An 18,899-nucleotide genomic window follows, 5' to 3' on the forward strand; every position below is an offset into this window, starting at 1 on the left:
CTTTTCTGGAATATGAAAATGGAATTATGGAAACAGACTTATGAAAATGTAAAAATTGAAGAGAGAATTGAAAATAAACTTTCCTGAGCTGAAGACAGACCTAAGTTTTCAGAGTGAAATGGCTTTACCGAGCTAAAGAAGGTACAAACTAACAGTCACAGGTAGATGAATTGTGTGAATCTCAAGAATAAAGAAAAGAGTCCAGATAGAAAGAATAGTTTGTTTCTAAAGATGAGAGAATCAGATCAGCATGGAAGTTAGTCGTAAAGTTTGGAAAGTGGATCTACATCTACAAGTTACAGAGAACAAAGAACAGTGAGCCAGTTTTCCAGGGCCTGACTAAGGCATTCAGATTAAGTGCAGAAGGCACATGTCTTGGCCTGGCAGTAGTTCTGTCTGAAGAAATTACGCGAAAGAACTAGAACAGAAAATCTCAAAATGGAGAAAGCAAAGGATGCAAATAAAGTGATTCCAAATAAAAATATATTTTGTCCTGGTAGCAGGCCAGGCTTCTCTTTGTTCTATTTTATTTGAGCTGCTCTTATACCGAACTGACTTAAGTTTTCTTACTGTAATGTAAATACTTTGTTTTCTTACATTAAGAACATAGTTTTTGATATTCTTTTAGGAGATTGAATTGATCTTAACACCAAGAGCTCCTAATTAAGCCAGGCTTAAAGATTTCATGTGTGTTCATGCTTGGTCTACAAAAGAAAGTAGTATTTCTGTTGGATGCTTCAAAATGGTATTCTTTTTTTCTTCCTTCCCACGAATGCTTTTAATTCTGTGATGTGTCATTTGTGGGGCAAATTGTTGATCAAGTATAGGCAACAGAGTGTACCTGTTTTCTGTTTTTCATTCTTCTTTCTGTTTTATTTATATTTTTGTTTCAAGTCTGTGTAAATCCCTTTTCTCTCTCTCACACACACACACAGACATGCATACACAACAGCCACCGCCACCAAATCCTTTTCTCAATGCCATACTTGGAAAAGCAAGAGTGGAACATCGCAGCTTTTATGTAATACAGTTAGAATAGTCAAATGAGCAGTAAAAACAGTATTTAAATGGTACTTAGCCACTTGGAAACTTGAAAATATCTTTTCTAAGGTAGCATAGGGCCAAGGAATGCATTGGAAACACAATTTAATAGTAGAAAGTAAAGAAAATGACTGTAATTCTATAAAACAGAAAATAAAAAAAAAACAATACTGGGAGGAAAATGATGAAGGCTTATTAATAAGCAAATAAAGAGAAGCATTTTAAATTTCTAAGCCAAAAATGACAAAGGTATGCAAATCATGAAATTGAGAGAGAATAATAAAAAGGTAATTGGTAAACTGATCTCTTTTATTTGTTTATTTTTCTTTTAAACATCTCTAAGTTACGTATAACTATGTATATGGAGAGACAGAGGAAATGAGAACTGTTTCAGCTTTTTGTTTTGAAATGATTTCAAAATTGTAAAAATAATACAAAAATTCTGATAAACCCTTTATCCCAGATGTTTCAACATCTTGCCGTGACTGCTTGATCGATTATCCACCCATTCATCTTTCCAGTCGTGTCTGACTCTTTGTGACCCCATGGACTGTAGCCTGCCATGTTCCTTTGTCCTTGAAATTCTCCAGGTGAGAATAATGGAGTGGGTTGACATTTCCCTCTCCAGGGGCTTTTCCTGACCCAGGGATCAAATCCTCATACCCAGTATTGGCAGGCGCATTTTTTTACCACTGAGCCACCAGTGAAATCCCCAATATGCTATAAAATAGATAAATATCTATATAATTTTCTCAGCTCTTTGGTAATAGATTGCATGTATCTTACTCCTTTTCCTGTAGTATTTCACTGTGTTATTTCCTAAGAACAAGAATATCTTCTTACTAATATTCTCCTCTTCCTAATATTCTTAGAAATATTATCTTCCCAAGAACAAGAATCCCTCAAGTGGGATTATTACTTCAGAAAATTTAACATTGGGTCCAGTACCAGGTTTACAATCTACTTTCCAATTGTGTCATATGTCCCAGTCCTGTCGTTCATGGCAATTTTTTCCACTACAGAATCCAGTCCAGGATTGCTCATGCATGTGTGTGTGTTAGTCACTCAGCTGTGTCTGATTCTTTGCGACTCCATGGACTATAGCCCTCCAGGCTCCTTTGTCCATGGGGTTTTCCAGGCAAGAATAGTGGAATGGGTAGCCATTCCATTCTCCAGGGGATCTTCCTGACCCAGGGATCAAACACGTGTCTCCTGCATTGCAGGCAGATTCTTTAGGGTCTAAACCACCAGGGAAGCCCAGGATTGCTTATAATTTCCTTTAATCTAGAACAGTTTCCTCAGCTCTGCTTTGTTTTTCATGCCACTGATGTTTTTGAAGAATGTCAGTTATTTTCTAGAATGTCCCTCAGTTTGGGTTTTTCATGTCTTTGCGACCCCATGAACTGTATAGCTTGCCAGGCTTGTTTGTCCATGGGGACTCTCACCATGCCTTCCTTCAGGGGATCTTCTGGAGGATCTTCCGGAATCAAACCCATGTCTTTTATGTCTCCTGCATTGGCAGACAGGTTCTTTACCCCTAATGCCACCTGGAAAGCCCTTTCATGTCTAGATCTAGGTAATGTATTTGGGCTGAAATTATAAATAAGTGATAATGTGTCTTTCTCAGGATACATACCTGGAAATGCAGAATGTCCCTTATTCCTGTTTTGGTTCTGTTAATTTTTTTCATATGCATCAGATATCTTCTGATTTCTCTGTTGTATAATTATTATTTTTATCATAAGTAATATGTAGGTAGATAATTTGCGATTAGGTGATATCCCATTTTTCACCAAACTTCCCCCACCCCCTAAATTCAGGTATCATTGATGTTTCATACCTGGATCAGTCTTCACTGTGATGGCTCAAAAAATGGTATTTTCTAATTCCGTTTTCCACTCTGTTTATTAGTTAACATTCTGTTGTTATATTAGGAAGAGCCCTCCATTTCCTCTGTTATTATTGATATAAACTAATGGTTTCTTAGTTTATTCTGCAGGTTATAGGTCTTACATATTTGTTTTAATTCTCAATAGTCCCAGATTTGGTCAGTGAAAATCTCCTCAGACTGGCCTCCATGTCTTAGAAATGTCTATCTGTATTCTCTTTTTTAGCATTTTCTTAATTTCTGGCACAACGTGATAAGTTCATTTTGTCTTTTTTGTATCTGCCATCAAGTTTTCCAGTGAGCCCTGCCTCCTTTTAGGGGGAAATGGTATTTAAAACCAATGACTGAAAAAAAAAAAAACAAACATGAAACCAATGACTGAGGGAATTCTCTAGTGGTCCGGTTAGGACACACTTTCACTGGGAGGACCTGGGTTCAATCCATGGTTGGGGAACTAAGATCCCACGTGCCAAAATAAATAAATAAGTAAAGTATACAATTTCATAAATTAAAAAAAGATTTTAAATATAGAAGAACAATGACTAGAGCTAGAAATATAGAAATGTGTGTGTGTATGAGAGAAGGGTCCCAGTTTTATACTTTTATCTCCTTTTTTCCACATTGAGAACCCTATCTCCCAACACAATATTATATACTCATTTACTCAATCTTTAAATATACGCCAAAGCATCCGAATTACTAGACCCATACCACTGCAACAAACAGCATTCAAGATTGTTTGCAGAGTTGTTTTTTTTCCTTTATAGTAAGCGTATATGGTCAAACCATGCTATTCAAGTTTACTTGGATTAACTCTTTTTCTTCTCCCTTCACTGAGTTTATTAATTTGAAAAGAATCAGGTTTATTTGTTTTTGTTATCATTCAGTTTTAGTTTTCCCCGCTGCATCCTTTTTGAGCACCTTTTTTTAAATGTGGAATTGTAATGTGATTTCTAAGCAAAATTCATAAAAGGAGCAGTTAACTCCCTCTCCTATCCCTGCATCTTGTCTTCCTACCCCTTGTAGAGAGTCACTTCATTGGTTTTTGGTTTATCTCTCCTATTTGTTTTTGCAAAAACTTGAAAGTACAATATTTTTTCTCTCTCATTCAGGTAGAATGAAAAATCATTCAAAAAACAAGAACAAGGGGGTTATTTCCCCACTCTCTGTTCTGTAGGAGACGCCTGACTCGTCCTCCTCCTCAAATCAGAAAGAGAGGGCTTCCTCAGAAGCTCTTCATGATTACTCCCAGAGTGCAGACCCAAGTTTCAGGTTTCATGCTGTCCCTGGCTCTAGGACAGGAGATAGCAGAGAAAATAAAAAAGAGGAAACTCACTGCCGGTTTGGTGGCAGTCACAGTTTCCTGGTTGGACTGCCTGCTTATTCTTTTGCGTCCTCAGATAGCTCTGCTGTAATCCATCCAGGATTCCATCCAGGCTGCTTAGTTGCATTCAGTGGGAGAGACTTGAGTGAAGTCTGTTTACTCCTAAAGACTTGCCGTCAAGAAGCTCATATGAGAACAGTTTAAGTAGAAGATTATTTAGAGAAATTGCTCAAGCAAGAACAGAATAACCAGTAAAGAATGTGAACAAACTAGATTTTTTTTTCCCCCTGTTTCCTTGTCTGTTACCAAAATCTTCCCTCAAACCAGCCATTTAGTATAGTTTCCACATCTTGATTTTAAAAGTTAGACATTTGGACATGATTTCTTAAATACATAGATTTTAAGAACAGTATTTTCCTCTTAATATATTAGTTTTTGAAGTGTTATCTGGACATTTTGAACAAATAAATGTAACTTATGGATCTAAATAACTGTCATTTTGAGTAAAATTCACAATAATTATTGAGCAGTCCATATTAATGTTAGTTTTATCACACGTGCATGCGTGCTCAGTCATGTCTGACTCTTTGCGGCCCCATGGGCCATAGCCCACCAGGGTCCTCTAGTTTTGGGTTTTCCTAGTCAAAAATACTGGCGTGGGTTGCCATTTCCTTCTCCAGGGGATCAAACCTGCATCTCCTGCATCTCCTGCACCGTGGTTTTATCATAAATGTTCCTTAATCTTCTGGTCTTTAATAAATTTTTCTTTATTACTGTGTAAGGCCAACAGTATTTATTATGACCAAGTCCTGATCCTTTTCATGTGATCTATGCTGTCATTCTCACATGCTTAGTCAGGAGTCACTTCACCAACAAATGTATCCCAATGGCCAGTGAAAAATATTTCAATTTCATTAGTTAACAGAGAAGTAAGAAATCAAGCTATTGTGCAATTCCAACTAATAGTGAAAATGAAAACCATAGACAGTATCAATTGTTAGTAAGAATATAGAGTAACTGGAACTCTCATATGGCTGACAGGAGCCTTAAATTGTTTTTTTCTTTTTAAACCCACTTTGGAAAATGATTTGGCAATGTCTGATAAAGCTAGTGTAAATATGATAAATCCTAGGACTCACAATTCCATCCCTTGGTATATAACAACCAGAATTAGGTACATATTCTTACCAAAAGGAAGATACATGTATATTTAAAGTGGCCTGTTTATATTAGACAAAAACTGGAAACTACCTACATATATATCAGTTGTAGAATAGTTGAATGAATTGTGTTTGGTGAGAATGGAATATGATACAGCTATGAGAATGAGTGAAACACAGCTGCTTGTAACAAAATGAAGGAAGCTCACAAGCATGTTGTTGAACAAAAGCATTGGTATCTTGATCTTGGTGTTGGCTTCCTGAGTGTATCCACACTGAAAATTCTTCCAGCTATATACTTAGGACCTATTTGTCTTCCTGTGTTCATCTTCTTATATTATATGCTTCAGTAAAAAAGTATGCTAAATTAGATCTTGATTTATTTTTGTTTGTTTTATAAAGATTGACGTATTACCAGCCCTTTATAGAACTCATTAGATAGAAGAGTTTTTCAGTTGACTCGCTTAGTTGTTATAGGTTAATATGGTTGACTGTTCTAGTCGTTATAGTAGCCGACCTAGAATGAGTGTTATCTTTAGGAGAATATTTTTTTTTAATGCCAAAAAACACATAGAATTGATTTTTAATCAGCCCAAATATATTTAAATGAAAAACCAAGGCCTGCTGGTACAAAGCCCATCTATGAGGGTCCTCTGTTTCTGTTACTCCTTCCATGGGCTGTAAACCTTTGCAGTGGGAGAACCCACTAACACTAGAGCTGCTTGCCTTTTTGTTGACCCTTTTAAGTGAGCAACCTTTCACATAATGTTTGTAGTAAATGGTGATGCAGGTGAATGCTAGTCATGTAGCATAATTCTGTTGTCCCTCCTCAACCTCTTCGTTTTGTTTTAGTGTGTTTGTTTTTGGTTGTTGTTTGTTTTTGTTTTTGCAGATCTGTTCACAGATGCTGCTGAAACTGAAAAAATGGCCAAAAGCTTGGAAGATTCTGAAGGAGTTTATTTTGTTCCATCTTTTAGTGGATTGCAGGTATTTTTTTTTTAAGTTAATTGCAATTATAAACATTTCCCTTTTCTTGTTGTTTAGCTGTTTAGTTGCTCATTCATGTCTGACTTTTTTGTAGCCCATGGACTGGAGCTCATTAGGCTCCTCAGTCCATGGGATTATCTTGGCAAGAATACTGGAGTGGGTTGCCATTTCCTCCCCCACAGGATCTTCCCACTCCAGGGACTGAACTCGCGTATCAGTGTTTCCTGCATTACAGGCATATTCTTTATTTCTGAGCCACCTGGGAAGCCCCTTCCCTCTTCTTACTCACACTTAATATTATATATCTGCCATTCCCTTACCTGAAACTGTGAGCACAGAACAGAACTAAGGGGGAAAAGGTACTTGCTAGGGCTGAGAAGTTGTGTTTTTTCTTTAATGATTATCAAGCTTTAAGTTTGTTACAGTGTGGTGTTTTTTAAACAGTGTTTTATTTCATTTTTATTTTGCCTGCACCATGTTGCATGCAGGATCTTAGTTCCCCAGCTAGGGTTGAACCTGTGCCCCCTGCATTGGGAGCCCAGTCCACACCACTGGACCATCAGGGAAATCCCGGAAGTTGGGTTTTGATCTGGCCTGACTTCCACAAGAGGGAAGAGCACATTCTCCTGGCTTCTGCTCAGAACTCCATCTCTGTGGAAACTGAGTTGGCAGGTTTATTATAGAACTTTTACATAAGACCCATGGTTACTTTATCATGACCAAAAATAGCCGTTTCTCAGTGGGGGGAAATAGATCAGTAAATTGGCATTCTTTACTTACAGGAGGTATACCACTGAGAACTGGAAACGTAATGTTAAGGTATATACTACACCGATATTTTTCAGTTGTTTATAAGTTTCTTTTTTTTTTTTCTTTTTTTTTTTTTTTATATAAGTTTCATTAACTTTTTTTTTTAAATCAAAAGTTCTTTTGGTTAATTGTTGTGGTGTGGGATGTTGGTTACTTTGCCTAACTAAAAAAGTGAGCTCAGTAAAAGGCTTGATTTTATAATATTTAATTTTGTATTTAATTGAAAGATCTGTGATACTGTCTTTAATTTTAGCATATTGTTACAAAGACTTTTAAATTATATAAACAAAATTCCTTTTGGGGGTGGGGAGGTGGAGTTGGTCTTTTTAATACTCCTGTAAATCTCTCCACTAAATATTTTCTCTTTCTAAAATTAAATTTCTCCTCCTTCTAGTCTATTCCATACTCAAGCAATCAGTTACAAGAAACCCCAAATTTAAAAGTTTGGATGGGGACTTCCTTGGCAGTCCAGTGGTTAAGACTCCCCAGTTCCAGAGTGAGGGGCATGGGTTCGATCCCTGACTGGGAAACTAATATCCCTCATGCCATGCATCAGAGCCTAGAAAACATAAGACCAAACAAAACAAAATGAAAGTTTGGATAATACAGTGTAGAATCTGGTGAAAAAGAATTAGATAGAATTAGATCCAGGGTGGTTTTAAATCCCTAAAATTACCATATTTTCAAACTAGAGTTTTTTTTTTTTTCAAACTAGAGTTTTAAACAAGCATTATTTTAATATCTGTGATAATTTCCTTCTGTATACTTTATCCTAAAAGACTAAGAGGTTATAGACTACATATGGAGACTGTACTGCATCTTCTTCAGAGCAACGCGAGGCACCTGATGATCATCCATGCTAGGACAGGGAGTGCAGACTATTTGTCTGATTGAGGTTTGAGGGGGAAGGTTAGATGAAGAGTTGTCATCAGCAAAGGAAGGGTTTAATTAGTTGACTGTGGGTCCTTCCCTTTTTGAAAAATGTGCTCTGGGACCTCACTGTGACTGTCTTGGCAGCTCTGTCTAACTTCTCTACCAACTCATATCCCTGTAAAAATAATATGAAATATATAATTAAAGACCCCCAAGTAACGCTAGAGTCCTAAAGATTAGACCCCACTATCACTCATATGGTTTTTAATTTTGTGTTGCTCACAAAGTATCCCTGTCCTGCCATGCGTGTAACCCGGCCATGTGTTGAGGTGGGGTGGGGGAGGACCACAGGACAGTTATTTCCTAATGTAAAATGAAACTCTGAATTGGAAACTGAAAGTTAATTCAAACAACAATAGTGTGTTGATACTAAGCTGTTCGGAAAATAGTGGGGAGATCACTTATAAGCTGCCAGCATCAACAACTAGAGAAAATGCGGGCTAGGAGAATGGAAGGAGGGAAGGGTCATGTATCTGTGATAACTGCCTTTGATTTTAAAATACTGTTACAACTGCAGAGAGTGGAATGCAGGATATGAAAGGCTCCTAATAACCTCAGGGGTGTCAGAGAAAGGGGCATTGGAGGAACTTCAAGGACAGACGAACATGTGGGACAGCCACAGTAGGGAGTGGGCAAGAGGGGCTAGAACATGAGGTTGGACACTGGGTGGCATTGATTGGTACAGCCGCTGTGGCTTTGTCTAGGGAGGGGGTTGCTAAACTAGAGCATCCCTCACAGGTATCAGAGGCAAGCATCAGTCATCATTTACTTGATGCTAAAGTTACTGTGATGTTGGCCATACATAGTAGGGTGGACAGGACCTTGGGCTGAGTGCCAGTCTTTAGCAGATGAGTAGGCACGCTCCAGTGAGGGTTCTTAGATTTGCAAGGAATGGGCTTGCTTACCTCCACTCCCCCAAGAGGAGCTGTCTATCCATACACTCCTGAGCACTGGGAATGGAGAGGAGTTAGCAGCTGACCTGCTAATTCTTAGCGTTCTTCTCTGTGGTTTCCGTCTCTCTGTGGTTCTGCTTTTTTCTTCTCCTTACCAGCTTTGCTCTGTACCCTTTCTTCCTCATAGCTTCTGTTTGTTGTCATTCATATCCTTCAACTTTCTGCCTTTTCACAGTTTGGAAATAAGTACAGCCTTCTTCCACCTTGTGCAATCTTTTCCCATCAGCTCCCTCTGAAGAGTTTCCTCGTTCACATTTCCAGGGGCGGAATCTGATTGGGCTTCCTTGTGTTTTCCAGCCTCGGTAGACTTTGAGTCAGTTGTGTTATGCCCTGCAGTTGTGGTGGCGGCTGTGGGAATGGGGCTCGAAACACGGCTGCTTTAGGCAAGGATTCAAGTGGTTTGCTAAGACCTCCTCTCCCTGCGGCCAGCAGGGACTGTGAACTCCCCCTCTAGTTCTGTGATCACTGGGACGTCTGAGCCATGGAAAGGGAAAGGGAGGTAAAGCGTGATGTTGATACAGACCTTAGCAAACGCTGACAGCAGAGATATAGTGGCCGACAGTGGTCATGGGAGACTAGAACAGTGTCCTCCTGGTCCTGGGGTGTGGAAGCCTGAGGACCTGCCACTCAATGGCTGTGGTTGAAGCCATTCATCCAGCCCAGAGCCAGGCTTGTTAGAGCAACCAACCACAAAATCAGTGGAAGACACATCTCAGAGTTAACTTAAGGCTTAGGGGAGTTGATTTACAATGGAACGGAATCTTGAGAAAGCATAGTGAAAGAGTTATGAAGAAATTTAGTAGTGGGAAGGGTTTGAATAAGAAATGACAACAAAAATTAAAATTGTGAGAGGACGTCCCTGGTGCTCCAGGGATTTGGACTTCACCTTCCAGTGCAGAGTGTGTGGGTTTGAACCCTGGTCAGGGAACTAAGATGCTACATGCCTCACTGGCCAGAAAAAAACCGACATAAATATTAGAAGCAATATTGTAACATATCAATAAAGACTTTTAAAATGGTCTTCATCAAAAAAAAAATCTTAAAGTAAAAATTGTAGTGGCAGCTAACCTGTGAATATGTACTGTGTCTTGGGCACTGTCATAAATTCTTCACATGTGTTTTCTTATTTAATGCTCAGTAACTCAATAAGGTAGAAAATACTTGCATCACTCCATTCTGAAGCTGAGGAAACTGAGATTTGGAGCCGTTCTGTCACTTGGCAAGACAAAGATTCTTTGGACAAGAATCCTTGTCTAAAGCAGCCATGTTTCAAGCCCCAGACTGGCAGCCTCACACAGCCAGTGAGTGGCACAGCTAGCTTGTAGGACTCTGAAGTTCAAGTTCTTTGTTTTTTTTGAAGTCCAAGTTCTTAACCACTCAGCCAGGCTGTTTCCTGGTGTAGCATAAAATACTCTTATAATATTTCTAAGACAACTAGAGCCAGAGGAACTTACTTTTATGGTCTAGATTGACAAGGATAAGAGGCATGGGGGCATGAACCATCCTGCAAGCCCCCAGGAAATTAGGCTGAAGTTCCGCTGGGGACAAGGGCCTGCTGGGGCAGGTAGTCTGTGCCCCAGGCAGGAGTCTGCTGGTTTTGCTCAGGGAACCACACAGAACTTTGCTGAGTCCTGTTGTTCCTGGTCTGTTGATGGTTCTGGAGAGCTCCCTTGATGGGCTTGGCAGTGATAGATTGGAGGTGTGGCTGGAGGCCCTGGCAAGATGTGATCAGGCCTTTTCAAAGGACCTTGTTTTTCCTGTTTTATCATCCCAAACAGAGATTCACTTGGATTAACAAATGCAGGGACGTTGTAACCTGTAAAGAAATTTTTAGATTTCCATGGAATTTATAACCCCTCAAGATGACTTATTACTAATGGCAAAATATGTTCATAGCTAGTTGTACAAAAGTGATTTCAGGCCAGTTCTATCAAGATTTTATGTGGTATATTGGAAGAAGTCATTTTTATGCAAGAAAAAAACTGTAGCAAAGGAATTCCCTGACAGTCCAGGGAAATTTCACTGTCAGGGGGTAGGTTCAATCCCTGGTGGGGGAACTGAAATCCCACAAGCCACGTGGTGTGCCCAAAAAATAAAAATAAAAAAATAGCATATTGTGCTGTACTTGGTCGCTCAGTCGTGTCCAACTCTTTGCAACCCTGTGGACTGTAGCCCACCAGGCTCTTCTGTCCATGGGGATTCTCCAGGCAAGAATACTGGAGTGGGTTGACATGTCCTCTTCTAGGGGGTCTTCCCAACCCAGGGATCAAACCCAGGTCTCCCACATTGAAGGTGGATTTTTACCATCTGAGCCACTAGGGAAGCCCTAGCATACTACTAGGGGCTAATTGAACTGGTTGAGGCTGACCCATCTTTGTTTTACTGTCTTCTGTCATTTGGTATATAGACCAGCTTTACTGTATGTCAGCTGCTACTTAATTATCAAAATAAAATCACAGGAGGAGGAACATCTAGGTCATGGTAAAGATAAGACGTAAAGCAGAATTCCTTCAGTTGAGACATTAGGAAAAGCATTGCTTGTTCATGGATTCAGCAGATGTGTATTGATCCCTTGTGAGGGGCAGGTGCAATGCCAGGCCCCAGAGATACACGTGAGCACGTCAGATGAGTTTCTGCCTGTGATGCTAACGGTGTAGCGGGGAAGAGGAAGTTTCAACAAACACAGATACATGTGATGATGAACTGTGGCACGTGATATGATGAGGAGTTACAGGATTCCATAAAAAATGGATGGTGGGGCACCTGATCTAGTCTCTGCGATTAGGAGTTTTCCCAGAGGAAGCTGAGCCAAATTGTGGAAGGGGAGTAGGATTAACTAGTAGAAGGTATGGTAGGAAGTTTTCCAGGTAAATGTGTGCCAGGCCCTGAAGTTAGAAGGTGCTTCTGGGCACCTTTATTTCCTGACAGCCCCAGCCTGTCCCTCCATCATGACCTTGTGTGGGTGTGTTGGAACTATTCTGCCTGTTCCCTTCAGAGATGGCGAGCTCTCACAGGGAACTCTGTGTTTCAGTTTCCTGTCTCAGAATCGTCTTGCATTTCTGGCGATGTGAAGATGAGTCCAAACTTCATCTGATGAATGCGTAATTCCAGCTCAATTATGGCCTTTTCAAGGCAAATGTTAGGTTGAGTTGTTTCTGATGTTAGTCAATAATACTATGTAAACTAAGAAATAGAGTTTAGTTTGAAAGTCTGACACTATATTGGATATAAATTATGACACTGAAAAACACATTTTTTGCATTGTGGTTTTATTGAAGTCTTAACTTAGTATCTTCAAAAAGCCTTTCTACTTAGTAGACAATTTCAGTGTAAACACTTTACAGTTGAAGAAAAGGGGAAATACTAGCATTGCTTTGCATTTTCCTCATATATCTAGCTAAGCATTTCATAATTTATTACCCTGGGCTTCAAACCCTTTTCTTTGTACAGGCACAAACAGAAGATCCGACTCACAAATCTAATATCTATGACTCAACCTTGCTTAAGTCCTATCAAAAAGTTATTTGAATAATTGACATAATTTGGGGGCTGTCGTTTATGTTAAAACTGTCTCTAAATAAGCATTCTTTTTTTCCTAAAATGGCTATATTTTTATTGTTTTAATATAATATACTTTCAAGTCTACAGATATAATTTAGAGCAATAATTATATATTCTTACTGTCTCTTACTTTAGGCTCCATTAAATGACCCCTGTGCATGTGCCTCTTTCATGGGTTTGAAGCCTTCCACCAATAAATACCACCTTGTTCGAGCAATATTGGAGTCTATAGCTTTCAGGTACCACAACCTGCCCTAAACTACCCCCTCCTCATACAGTATTGCTGTTTCCTTTGATTAACTTCTACTAAACTAAATTAATTTTTTTTTAATTTTAATTCTTTATACCTTTAGTTTAATTCATACTGAATATGGCCCAGCTAGCTCAGTCAGTAGAGTATGAGACTCTTAATTCATACTATATGATACAATCTATTCTTATTGCTATTTGCTATTTTTCTGCATCTTTTTTCCACAATTAATAGTACCAGTACCACTTTAGATTTGATATCTGAAAATTGAATGATTTTTAAAATATATAATTTATTATGAATAAAAAATTCAAAATTTGTACTTTGAAAAGTTTTTGTTTTCTGATTCATAAAGGAGAATTCTAACTAATAATGCTGCTGTGATACTCAAAGATTGACTCACCAAGACTGTTCTTTCTGTATATTCCCTTTGGTCCTTTTGTTATGGGTCAGGTGTAGCTTATTAAAATTAAGAATGGAACTGTCATGAATGGATCTAATGAAACACTTGTAATGTTTACATTTTCTCTGATTATAAAATCATTATTTTTTATATTTTATGATTTTTAAAAAATGCCATCTATGGTGTGTCATCCATACCTATTAAATGTATACTTGCTTTACGTTTGTATTTGCAAGGATGGTAATAGATTAAATTCAATTCTGAAAGAAAAAGTATGTTCTCTTGTATCACAGTGAAAAACAGAAGGCCCTGAATCTCTTGCTTATTTGAGCATCTGTTATTGATGTCCAGTCAGCATAATATATTTAATGTTTTCTTTTGCATATTTTATAAAAATCATGTAAATAAAACCACAGTTTTTACAATTTTAGATTGGAAAAAATAGAAAATTATTATGATATGAATTGCATCTAAGTAGTTCCTTTTTTTTTTAACTAGAAACAAACAGTTATATGAGATGATGCAGAAAGAGATCCATATTCCTGTAAGGAAAATCCGGTATGTACACTTTGTTTCTAAGAGATTACATTAGAAATTAGAAATCAGTGGTAGCTGCTATTGGTATTTTCATCATTATGATTATTCAGGATTTCAAAAAGAACGTATGGTTACCTTCTTTGCAACGAAATTCTTGGTCATAGGAATTTGGAGAGGACGGAAAGCTAATTTTGGATTTAAGGAAAATATAGACCAATATGGAATTTGAGAGGCTCTTAGCACCTATATCGGAGAAGGCAATGGCAACCCACTCCAGTACTCTTGCCTGGAAAATCCCATGGATGGAGGAGCCTGGTAGGCTGCAGTCCATGGGGTCGTTAAGAGTTGGACACGACTGAGCGACTTCACTTTCACGTTTCACTTTCATGCATTGGAGAAGGAAATGGCAACCCACTCCAGTGTTCTTGCCTGGAGAATCCCAGGGACGGGGGAGCCTGGTGGGCTGTCATCTATGGGGTCGCACAGAGTCAGACATGACTGAAGCGACTTAGCAGCAGCAGCAGCAGCAGTAGCACCTATATGTATATTATAAAAATTTTTAATGTTTCTTTTTTGAGTGTGTGGGTATCCTTTCATTATGGAAGCTTCATGTATTTTTTGCCAGAATGTCCAAATGAATTTTTATGTTAGCTTAGTTCACTTGGTCACTAGTCACAGGACAAGCCGGGCAGGTAGGAAAATTGATGGCAGGAACAAGGAAAATGTTTAAAAACTGTGATCTTCAGGTCAATGCTAAGTGACATAATTTTGGAATTGAAAAGTTAAACTTTAAAAATAAAATCAAGGATCTAAACAAAGATGTGTGGATCTTTTTTTAAAAAGAATAATAATGTTTTTATGCTTTTGTGACAGTAATTTATCTCCAATATCTTGCTCCCCACAGGGCAGATGGAGGAGTTTGTAAGAACAGTTTTATTATGCAGATGACTTCAGACCTGATTAATGAGACTATAGACAGACCTGTCCACGTTGATATGTCCTGCTCAGGCGCAGCTTCTCTAGCTGGCCTTGCTGTTGGTATGTGTGGGTTTTATGAAAATGAGAACTGTCTTGCAAAACCATTTCTTACAGATAGCATTTCTCCTCTCAGAGCACAAAATTACACCAAAGATCTGGAAAGCCTTGGTGGCCATATACTCCATACATGCATACCCTTCACTCATAAAATACTCCTATGACCCGTACTCTTCTGTGGTGGGTCTAGCTGCACCTCTTCCATTCTTGCTGCTCTCCTTCAGTGAGAAGTATGAGGCCAGGAAAATTAATTCTCATCTGCTCTGGTCTTTGTCTCTCTGGGTAAACTTTCTGATGCATTATTGTTGTTTAGCAGCTAAGTCCTATCTGACTCTTTTGCAACCCCATGGACTGTAGCCTGCTGGCTCCTCTATCCATGGGATTTCCCAGGCAAGAATACTGGAGTGGGTTGCAGTTTCCTTCTCAAGGGGATCTTCCTGATCCAGGGATTGAACTTGCGTCTCCTGCGTTAGCAGGCAGGTTCTTTACCACTGAGCCACCAGGGAAGCCATCTTTGGTATTAGAAACTACTTTATTCTTCTATTTATTAAACATTTGTCTAGCTCCTGCTACCACAGTCACTGCTGGGACTAAAGTTTAAATGACACAGTCCCAGTTATGGGAGTCTCCACTGGGAACACTCAGGCAAACCAACCCATTATTATGTAATAAACCCAGTGAATAGCCACCGTATGAGGCAATGGGTGTAGGTTTTCCCAGAGGAGACAATGTATAGTTCAGTTTTGAAGGGGTTAGCACACAGCCAGGTGAGGAGAGAATAGAGGGTGAGTGGTCCAATAGTGAAGGCAGTTCGTGCAAAGGTCCTGGCCCATTCTGGTGCTGATAGAATGAGAGCAAGAGGGGAGACTGGGGAGGTGCAGACACGTCCAGTCACAGTACCTCTTCCTAAAGAGGAGTTTGGACTTGATCTTGAATGCATAGGCAAGCCACTGAAGAATTTTAAGCAGAAGGATATGGATAGACCTACATTTGAACGGATTGCTTTGGCAACTAGTGTTTTCACTAATTAGTTGGGAGGCCAATTAGAGGGTTCCCTAGGGAGCAGGATGATGCTTGAGACTGTGGGAGTGTTTTCCTGTGTTCCTATATGGAACGGAGGAGCGTTTGTACAAAACAAGATATCTTACACTTAAAAGTTTAGGCTATTATTTATTAATTAAAGTTATGGACTGAAAAAGCATCAGATCAAATTAAGGTCGTCTTAATCTTTATTCTACTAAAAATCTGTTATCTTGGAATAAAATTGAAACAGTTACTTTCATTTGTTCATTGATTGATGTTTGATTAATTCAAGTTGAAGAAAATAACTTTCCCTTAAATTATCATCGTCATTAAAAAATTTAAGTTCCTCTATATATTTCAACTCTTCAGTTTAATATAGTTGATGTTGTTTTTACTAATTTCACATGCCTAACTGAGCAAAATTGGAACTATAACAAGAAAAATGTTCTAAGTTTGTAAACAACTCTTGAAAATTGGATAAATTAAGCTTATCATTACAGTAAGCCAAATGCTCATAAGCAAAATTGTTCTACACTTATCACCATATGGAACTAAGTATGTCAGAGTCTCTTGAAGCAGGCTACAGTCTGAGGTATAGCGAAGAGTTGGACACGATTGAGCACACACTACTACTAAGTAAAAAACACAGCCAAATTATTCTCACACATAACATAGTGGCTTGAATTGTATTTACATCATCTGTATTTAATTTCAAAATAAAGATACTTTACTAGCTAAAGGGAGCAGTTTTACCTTCTTGGAAAATCTGAAATTTCTTTCTTTCTTTTTTTTTTTTTTAAATAATGATTATGTTATATTTATTTGGCTGTGTCAGGTCTTAACTGTGGCATGGGAACTCTTAGTTGCTGCATACGGGATCTAGTTCCCTGACCAGGGATCGAACGCAGGCCCCCTGCATTGGGAGGGCAGAGGGTTAGCCACTGGACCACCAGAAAAGTCCTAGAAAAAATCTGAAATTTCTGATTGGATTATTTTTCTTTCAGAAAATTGAGACATGAAGGCTATGTAGATTCTCTGTATTTTCAAAATTCACCCAGAAACTGGGTGTGTTCAATACATATTTAATAAAAGAACTCTTAAAAATGTATAAGAGTTGACTTATTGGAAAAGAGTCCGATGCTGGGCAGGATTGAGGGCAGGAGGAAAAGGGGACGACAGAGGATGAGATGGCTGGATGGCATCACCGACTCGACGGATGTGAGTTTGAGTGAACTCTGGGAGTTAGTGATGGACAGGGAGGCCTGGCGTGCTGCAATTCATGGGGTCGCAAAGAGTTGGACACGACTGAGCGACTGAACTGAACTGAACTGGAAAATATATATGCCTTTAAGTGTAAATAATAAATTCTGAAAATATGAATTTTAAGAACATATTTATTTTCATGACTGCTGCTAAGTCTCTTCAGTCGTGTCTGACTCTGTGTGACCCCATAGACTAGTTTATCCAATTGTGTAGTATACTAATAAAATTATTTCTAGTCTTTTAATAACTTCTACAAATTAATATCTTTAAATACAATCTAAAATGCTGACTTTGTAAACAGAAAGAATGTGACCTGACAGAAAACATTAGAAGAAAGCCTTGCATGAAATGCAAGAGTTTTAAAAAGAAACTATTTATTATATTAATTCCCAATTTTGAATTTTGTGCTTATCCTAGGGAATTGCTTCTTACTTCCAAGATATATGATAGAAATCTTAATTTAGGGAATTCCCTGGTGGTTGAGTGGTTAGGATTCAATGCTTTCATTGCCATGGGCCCGGGGTTCAATCCCTGGTCAGGGAATTAAGGTCCTGTGCCAGTTGAGCAGCATGGCCAAAAAAAAATCTTAATTTATCTTTTTTTAAGAATTGTATAAAAAGAAAGTATACTATTTCTTACTTGTTTTTTTTTTTTCTTAATAACTAGTGATGAAATTAAATGATGGCAAGATATGGTTGTTCTAGAAATGATTTGGTGCCGTTCCATACAGAAATTACTCTGCTAGTTAGAAACCAAAAGATTTTTGTTAAATCCTAATGTATATTATTCCCAGGGATAGTCAATCTAACAAAGTTCAAAGCAACAAAAATTTTGAATTGTGTTTTAAAGTAGTGACTGTTTACCTTTGCACCAGTTCACATAGGTTTGTAGGTAGACTTTTTGGGCTCATTATTTGCCTTCAAACTTGAGAATAAATTTTTTCATCTATAGGGTTTTGGAGTGACAAGGAGGAGCTAAAGAAACTGAGGCAAAGTGAAATGGTTTTCAAGCCCCAGAAGAAATGGCAAGAATATGAAATGAATATGGGGAACTGGGTCAAAGCCGTGAAACGCTCCATGAATTGGTATAAGACGTAACACTGGTGGAATGACTGAAACTACGGAGGGCTGATCATCGTGTCGTGCAGCTGAGACAAAGCTCAGGAATAACAATGAGACCAACCGTGACCAAGAGAAGACTTAAACTGAGCTTTGCAACCCCAGAGAAAAAGCATTGCTTTTTGTAAAACAAAACAAAATACTCATTAAAAAAAAATCTAAACCTTGGTGAGAGATTGTACGGCAACAATACCTCAGAATTTCTGAATCTTCGTTTTGTACCAAATTCAAAAGGACATTAGCCATTTCCAACCATGTTTTGACTCTCACAGGCCCTCCTCCTTTTTATACTGGGCCCGAATGAAAGTAATTGTTTACTGTCTGAGTTAATCGTTCCAGGTCAAGCATCATTCATGTTTTGTTGCAAAATGATGTGGAAAGTGTTCCCTTAATTCTTTAAAATTGAGTGAGCTACTCAGAGTCCATATAGATAAAAAGAAAATGAGGCAATGTGGAATTTTGAAACCTCAGTATTTTTTGTTTAAAGCTGTAACTGTTCAATGTTGTATCCAATAGTAACTCAATACGTCTCTCTCAGACAGGCTTATTTGATGGCCAGTTGTTTCCTTTATTGAGCTTAAAGGCACTGCCTTAATTTTCCCTTGGTTAACTA

At 38.4% G+C, this 18,899-nt stretch overlaps 1 protein-coding gene across 2 annotated transcripts in view; it reads left to right on the forward strand.

Annotated features, from left to right (window-relative positions):
• The window catches only part of GK5 (glycerol kinase 5 (putative)), a 77,476-nt gene extending 58,993 nt beyond the window's left edge, over nucleotides 1–18,483 (forward strand). For both annotated transcript variants that reach the window (XM_018049623.1, XM_018049630.1), the window contains 5 exons: nucleotides 6,306–6,400; nucleotides 12,793–12,896; nucleotides 13,809–13,868; nucleotides 14,752–14,885; nucleotides 18,120–18,483. In XM_018049623.1, coding sequence (XP_017905112.1) covers nucleotides 6,306–6,400; nucleotides 12,793–12,896; nucleotides 13,809–13,868; nucleotides 14,752–14,885; nucleotides 18,120–18,265 — 539 coding nt within the window. In that variant the 3' untranslated portion in view covers nucleotides 18,266–18,483. The remainder of the gene's footprint in view (nucleotides 1–6,305; nucleotides 6,401–12,792; nucleotides 12,897–13,808; nucleotides 13,869–14,751; nucleotides 14,886–18,119) is intronic.

This window comes from Capra hircus, chromosome 1 (assembly GCF_001704415.2).
Source record: "Capra hircus breed San Clemente chromosome 1, ASM170441v1, whole genome shotgun sequence".
Taxonomy (NCBI): Eukaryota; Metazoa; Chordata; class Mammalia; order Artiodactyla; family Bovidae; genus Capra; species Capra hircus.